Below are 7,208 nucleotides of genomic sequence, written 5' to 3'. Positions count from 1 at the left end.
CGGATAGCAAGGCGCAATCGCATCTTATTGTCACTTATGGTTGATATTTATGCAGAAATGGGACATAGAATTAGATCTCCTCTGAGCTACGTCCCTACTAGCTTGACGATTGATAGACGTCAACTTAAAGCTGTCAACGTAAGGCTGTTAACTTAAGGTCTGGCCCGAGCCGCTTGTGGGGCTGAAATGCGGGTTGTATATCCGAACCATCTGCAGCATCGTTACTCGAGACTCAAAATTAATTGGCAGGATTTCTAGATCACATTTCAGTTCCGTTTGCATTCTTCTAGTACTGTTCGTGGAAACGACACTCTGGGTCTGATTGGGGGGGAAATTGCTGACGTACAGGCACCTTCCACTGCCTCCGTAGTTAACCCGACCTGTAGGCCGTAGCCAGCCCCTCCTGAGAGTAGGGGTGGGATCCAGGGCTCTGGGATGCCTGTCCAGTAGGTCATAGCAGATAGGAGTATGCTGACCCCTTCTAACTGCCAGACCAACTAGCTTTATGGAGGTTACCTGTGTCCCTTGATAGTAGAGGACGCGTCCGAGCCAAGACAGCCACCATGGAAGTGACTAAAGAAATAGAGAATTCCTAAAAAGGCTCTCGACATAAACAAACATATCATCGAGAAGAAGTTTCTAGAAGAAGCTCAGGCGAGAGTTCCTCATGTAGGCCGGCAAGCTTAGTATACAGCCCTAGGCCCTAGCCCCAACAAGTCGAGAGTTTCCGAGCAAGCGCAGAATAACTTAGAAAACATAGCACTAGCAGGGTCTGGATCAAGAAACGACGACACAGGCGCATCTCCCCGGAGATGGCTGGCTCGAGTCTTATGATCTCTACCGGCAATCGAGATCACCTACGAATTGAATTGGAAGCCCTATTAGAGGCCAACCAGCCGTGTCCAAAAGTGTTCGCAGATGCAGAACAAGAAGGCATATCAGACCATCAGTGACCATCAAATTAGTCTCAATCATCATCCAGCAAACCCAATCGCGGGGCTTTTAGTCCTGACGACGGACCCTGATGATCTGCCGTTACACCACTGGACGATAGCATTGCAATAAGCAAATTACGGAGTATTTACTCTTGTGCGAGGAAACATCTCGTGGTCGCGGGAATGTGCCATGTAACGTTCAACGGGCAGCGTTTCATCATGCTGATAGCAGAACATGATTGGCGTGTGCCTGGCTCGTGACATGACATCATTGTACATACATCATACAGTACGAAGTATTTCCATCGCCCTACGGCTAACTGCCGAGTCGGCAACCTGACAAGTTACGATTCTCGTTTGCTAGATCCCGATTCCCTAGGCAGGTAGGTATCGGCGCTCGAACCCACGAGTAATACGAGTACAGAGAAAAAAGAATACAGTACCGAACACTTTTCACAACGATCACCGTTTCATCCCTACAGGCTACAGAAATCTTCTCTCCAGTGATTCGCAGGGCTGATCGACTCGGCCGGACCAACGGGAGAAGAGTCAAGAATTGCCGAGGCGTTCTAACGCATGGCAAAAACAAAGAAAAGGCAAGACAATAATATCATAGGTTACCTTGCCGGCAGATCTGCGGAACCGCCAGTCGGAAAAGAGAAAAGAAGAAGAAAGATCCAAGGGTCCATCACAGCCTAGAGACGGAGTTGATAACAAAAGAGGAAAGAATATCCCTCGGGTGTGGAGACTGGGGAGGAGACTAGGGAGGGAGTCACAGTGTCACGCGCATTTAGCGAGATCTTTTTTTTTCTTTCCTTTTTCTAGGCGTTCTTTCCCCCCTCTTTTAAGTTTTGCAGCTCCAAATGACGTAGCCAGATTGTGGTATGGCTGATGGGGTTTCTTGTCGTTGGATTGCCGCGTGACGACGGCATTCCATCGGCAACCCGTGTCGGCAGGACACCACACATACGAGAATGTATATTCCTTCCTACAAGGAGATTCTAATCTTCAAGCAGAAAAAACTAAGTAATAATAACAATCGCACAATTCTCTTCCTTATATATGGCCCTACTCTGCATCGTCATGATTACTAATCCTGCACACTGCCTAGCAGCATGTCATCTCGGCTTGCCGAGTTCCCCATCCGCTAAAAAAAAATTCAATCCAGATTCAGATCCACCCCAACGAACTGTCTTCCCTGTCTCCCCCTACGGAGTTCTCCGTACGGAGCCGTCTCCTCCGTATGAAACAGGCTGACAGACAGCTTCTAGACATGTTCCTGCGGGCCTCGTCACAAGCAATACCGATACGACCCTCTTACCGGTGAGCCGAGTCATCCCCGCGCTTGAGTTACTCCATCGGCTTGCCGAGCTGCGGAGCAGACGGTATACCGTTGGGCAGGAACTTGGAAGGAGCTAGCTTTTTTTTTGCGCTCCACAACTCGGGTGACTACCGAACGGAATTCAACCACTCGCGTTCTCTTTTCGTAATGGTTGCAGGATAGGTTGCAGTCGCAGTCAGACTAATTACTGAGTACGCCTGTGGTAGAAAGGAAGTGATGTACTCACGTGCCAAGCTTATTCATCCTTGAAGTGGTACTCCTTTGGCTAATAGTAAATAATAATCGAAAGAGTCTGGATTCAGACAGACAATCTTTAACCGATGTTGTAAAAAAATGAGAAAGGAAGTGCCTATGGACCAGAGACAATATTTTGGTGACAATAGAACAAAGCTGTTTTGCAAAGATATTAAAACCTGTCTGTCATGGATTATATTTCTATGAGGCATATGTACGATCCTTGGTTATACCTTTATGAAGGATTTATTTCTTCTGGCTATAGTACGATTTACTAGTTATGGTGTCCACGTTCTGCACTGTAGAATTTTGTTAATATTCCTCAATCCTAAAGAGGCTTTAGGATAATAGCCAGAAAGACCGTTTACATAGAAACATTTTGCATTGATAGTAACTGTATTGGGAAACTGACATGCTGCAGGTACCTAGGTGCTCATTCCATTGCTGTTTAAGACTCGTATCCAATTCAGACAACCTCACAGTACTTCTTTTCTCTTTCTTTTATTTGACATTTGCCAAAAGTTCGTATCTTCTTATCATTGTTAGTATTTTCCCTCTGACGGGAGAATAATTTCTTTTCAAAAAAAAAAAACAACCTTTCTATCGCTAGTCAGCACAAGTGAATGCATATTCACGTCATGCCTGAAAATGCATATGCCAATGTAGATGCACACACGATGACTCCCAACTCAGTCCAGCAGAATATTCTGCAGGAATCAGCCGTTGGAGCGATCTTGCTCTGTGGGTGTAAAGAGACCACCTTTATCACCAGTCACTGAAACCGGGATGTGGTCTGTATGGGTTTTCACTTATTCCCTCTTTGCCATACTGCGTCCACATTCATGACTCAAAGCAAGAAAGAAAAATGACTAACAGGACCAATATATATGCAGTCAGAGCGTCCAGGGAGCTTGTCCTGAAGTTTCTTTTTACTTTTTCCAAGTGCTAAGTTCAATATCCAATATTGGTGCACTGATCAAGATCAATCTAAGTCTCAACTCAATACGAATCAACCAGGTCTTCCCTTCTTATAGTTTCTGTCACTGAACAAAACCCTTGTCTTGAAGAACAATGTCTGATCTAGACCCAAGCAAGGTGAAAAAGGTGCTAGAAAATAAGGTAACCAGATGCGAAGGACCATTCCGCAATAAACCAGGATCAGACGACCTAGGAAACTCGCCGATCAATGCAAATGTGCTCGGTCCAGGGGTCAATGGTACATTCAATCTCACTGAGCCTCTGCGGATTGAAACCAGCAACCTTTGCGGTGGATCTGCCGCCGTGGTCGCCATGGAAGACGCGGCGATCCTTTGCCATATCAGCCCTCAGGAAGATAAGGACGGTATCTGGAATCAACTGAGCAAATCCTGGATCGGCACTCTGAATGAGGAACCCCAAGGCGACAAGTGGTTCAATGAGCGTGAGAAGCTGCTCATCTACACCTTTTTTCGCTGTGGAAGAACTTCCGGATGGCAACAAGCGGGTCGTTCACGAAAAGCATGCAGCAAGGGTCGTTGAAAACATCTTGGAGATATGGCCGCGCGTCAAGATCCAATATGGCCACTATCTGGTCCCTTCCAGATGGGATAATTATGACGGATTTGGTATTGTCAAGGTCGCACCAAGAGGAGGCGGAATGCCCCAAGTACGGGTCATCACCAAGCGTCAAGAGCGTTACTACATCTATGAATATCGTGTTTGATAAACCACCACCGGGGAAAGTTATTGGTACAGTCTTCATCTGAGTCTTTGCAGCTGTGTCAGACTACATGTGTACGTGTATGATCGAGTTAGTATGGTTCGGATATCATTATTACTATTATCATAACTACATTTCTTGTGGACTCTTTCTGGTTAATAAGATGTACTGTACAGTACATTGAGTATGTCGTGGAATTAGAATCTGCGCAGGACTGAATGATTCATCTCCCAACTTCACGTGCTTACCAGTAGTCCAAGTGCTGTAAGTCACATGTGAGTACATCGATATATTAACTGAAACGTAGTTACTAAAAATTCCCAAAGAATAAGATAACTCTTCTAATAGAGTCATTACAGTCAACTATGACTAATAGCACTCGCATATTGAGGAAATCGAGAAATCGAGTAAATTCTTCTGCATCTACTCGAGTACAAGTCGATCCACATCGAGATCCAGAGCTATCCAGATCTTCAACTTCAAACCCCCTTTTTGTTTGTGTCAAACTAAACAGGACTGCAAACCAACATAATTCTGTCTTTTCAACACTATCATTAGTCTGATGAAACCCCTTGATGATATATCTTTTTTTTTCTTTCTTCCTGCTCCTACAAAGACATGCAGTTAATGAAGATTCCAACAAAGATATTGATGAAAATCGAAAATCTTTACGCCTAGTCCTATGTCGATTGAAATCAGAAAGCATGGAGAAACATTGGAAGACGGCAATTGCCGGTCAAAAAAGATGAATGAGTAAGTTTGATAAGCTTTCGACAAAATAGAAAGAATTGCTCATGAGTCCTCACTTGCAAATCCATTCGAAACACCAGAAACTCAGAGAGCTATCCTGTCTTTGCCGGATCTTGAACCGTGATCTTGATCTTGTTTGTTCTCACTCTGATTTATATCTACCTATCTCTATCTACCTACTTTACCCATACTCGGACTACCAATCTGGAAACTAAGTCCTGCCCCCTTGATAGGACCTTTTCCATGCTCGTATGCGAGAGTGTATGCTGACTGATTGTCATTATTATGCAGGAGAGAAAAAAAATGCCATCCGAATCTGCAGAAGAGAAGGAGATCTTGGTTAAACCCGGCGAGATGGTGACGGTGGATGCGGCGTCAGGGAAACGTCTCCAGATCAACCCAACTCGGGGCCAGTTATCGCCATCATTGCCATCACTTCGTTCTCGGCGATTATTGCCAACATCCCTCCTGATACTAAGGAGGATGATCAGTTAATGAAAGACCTGCTGAGCACTCTCCACACGGCCAATACACGTCTTAGGCCCAACGACAGGAGCGAGCTCCGTATCGTTTCGCCTATCGGAGAGGATGGGAAGCCTGTTAGTGGGTCGACAGAAGAATGCGTTCTGCGCGCCATTGAGCGTGATGGTATTTCTTGGCCAACGGTGAAGGCGCATTCGAGGTTTTTGGGCAAGGGGAACTTGATATCTATCATGACTATCCCTTTCCCAAATGGCGAGGTTCCGACGGATTACTGGCCAGAGGTGATATTACTTTAATTCATACAACCAACCTCCCAAAGCCAGTCCCGAGCGTGCTTTTAAGTCTCGATCTACAGTGGACAAATCATATTAATATTAAAATTTATAGTAATATTTAAATAGTTTATCAAACCAATGACTCTCAGATTTCAAAATTCAGAAACGCGTATCTTGAAGTGGCAAACAGGCCCAAACCTGAAATTGGGAAATATGGCCCATGTGTACCAAACGGAGTCAAATGTCAAGAGACGGTCCTCGGTATCCTCATATCTCTTAACGGGGCGAGCTACTATGACTACAATAATAGACAATGATGATAATTAGATATTAATATCTGCTCTCTCTACATACAAAACAGTACAACACAATGCAAATAAAGAGAAAAGAACAATTAACGAAAAACGCCAAGATAGAATAAGTACATAAGCGCTGAAACAGATCAACCATTTACCCATGTCCCTAACCCTGCGTGCCTACCTACCTACCTACCTAGGTAGAACCGTAGAATACCCAAGTTCCTTAACTAAAGTAGAGACCATCCACCTCTCTACCGCACATTATCGTATTATCGAGGACGAAGGATAAGAAATATCAATATCGATTAGATACATAAATAAGCGGATCGATAACCCCAGAATCCAAATCCAAATCCAAATCCAAATTGAAACTATCATTATCGTCATCATCATGGGCCCAGGGCCCTCGTTCGACAATTGGTTTATTACTTAGCCCTGTGAATAAAGAAAAGAAAAAGAAAGAAAAGTAAAGTAACTACATGTCTAATGAACAAACGATAAGATAATTAATTACTAAACCTAAGCCTAAGCCTAAGTAAATAGTAATTATCTACTTGCTATCTGCAAGGAAGCCCTGAAAGTATTTCGTTTCGAATTGACGAACAAAACTAAATCACTCAACAGTCGAGTCGACAATAATCAATTAATTTAATTAAGTCAATTTATCTGATTTAATCCTTGCAAGTACCAACCACCTACCACTAAGCAAATAAGTAACGATCCAACAAGCCAAACTGTCTATGTCTATGTCTATGGGATGTCTGCATGGATAACATAATATAAAGGTATGGATTAACTACGTAGATAGGTACGTAGATATGTACATACATACACTGTGCTGTATGCACATACGGAGTATATAGTGCAGCAGACTGAGAACTGACAAGGCCAAAGACAAAACAAGGGAATAATTAATGAAATGCCTATACCAACGCAATGCAATGCAAGAACAAGAACAAGAACAAGGGCAAGGATAAAGACAAGGATAAGGACAAGGGTCCTGCAGAGGGTCCAGAGCCCAGAGTCCAGACCAGGTTTTTCCGCTCGTTCGTCTGTTCGTTTGCGTACTTACTTCCTTACTATAGAAAAAGAGGACTTTCTTATTTCCTTCTGTTATATAATAACATACATGTATATACATATCTACAATGATTCTATCTAAATAACCTGAAGAAAGCTGTTCCCCAAAAC

At 43.7% G+C, this 7,208-nt stretch overlaps 1 protein-coding gene across 1 annotated transcript; it reads left to right on the top strand.

The window, feature by feature from the left end:
• Positions 1–3,582: 3,582 nt before the first annotated feature.
• Positions 3,583–6,045, top strand: T310_7950 (uncharacterized protein; the record flags this gene model as incomplete). Its single annotated transcript, XM_013469261.1, has 6 exons — positions 3,583–3,931; positions 4,093–4,239; positions 4,423–4,474; positions 4,910–4,963; positions 5,340–5,724; positions 5,845–6,045. The coding sequence occupies 6 exons, from the start codon at positions 3,583–3,585 to the stop codon at positions 6,043–6,045; spliced, it is 1,188 nt and encodes a 395-aa protein (XP_013324715.1).
• Positions 6,046–7,208: the final 1,163 nt, after the last annotated feature.

The sequence above is a fragment of the Rasamsonia emersonii genome (assembly GCF_000968595.1).
Source record: "Rasamsonia emersonii CBS 393.64 chromosome Unknown ctg1118621760615, whole genome shotgun sequence".
In the NCBI taxonomy this organism is placed as follows: domain Eukaryota; kingdom Fungi; phylum Ascomycota; class Eurotiomycetes; order Eurotiales; family Trichocomaceae; genus Rasamsonia; species Rasamsonia emersonii.
This window is presented reverse-complemented; position numbering and strand designations above follow the sequence as displayed.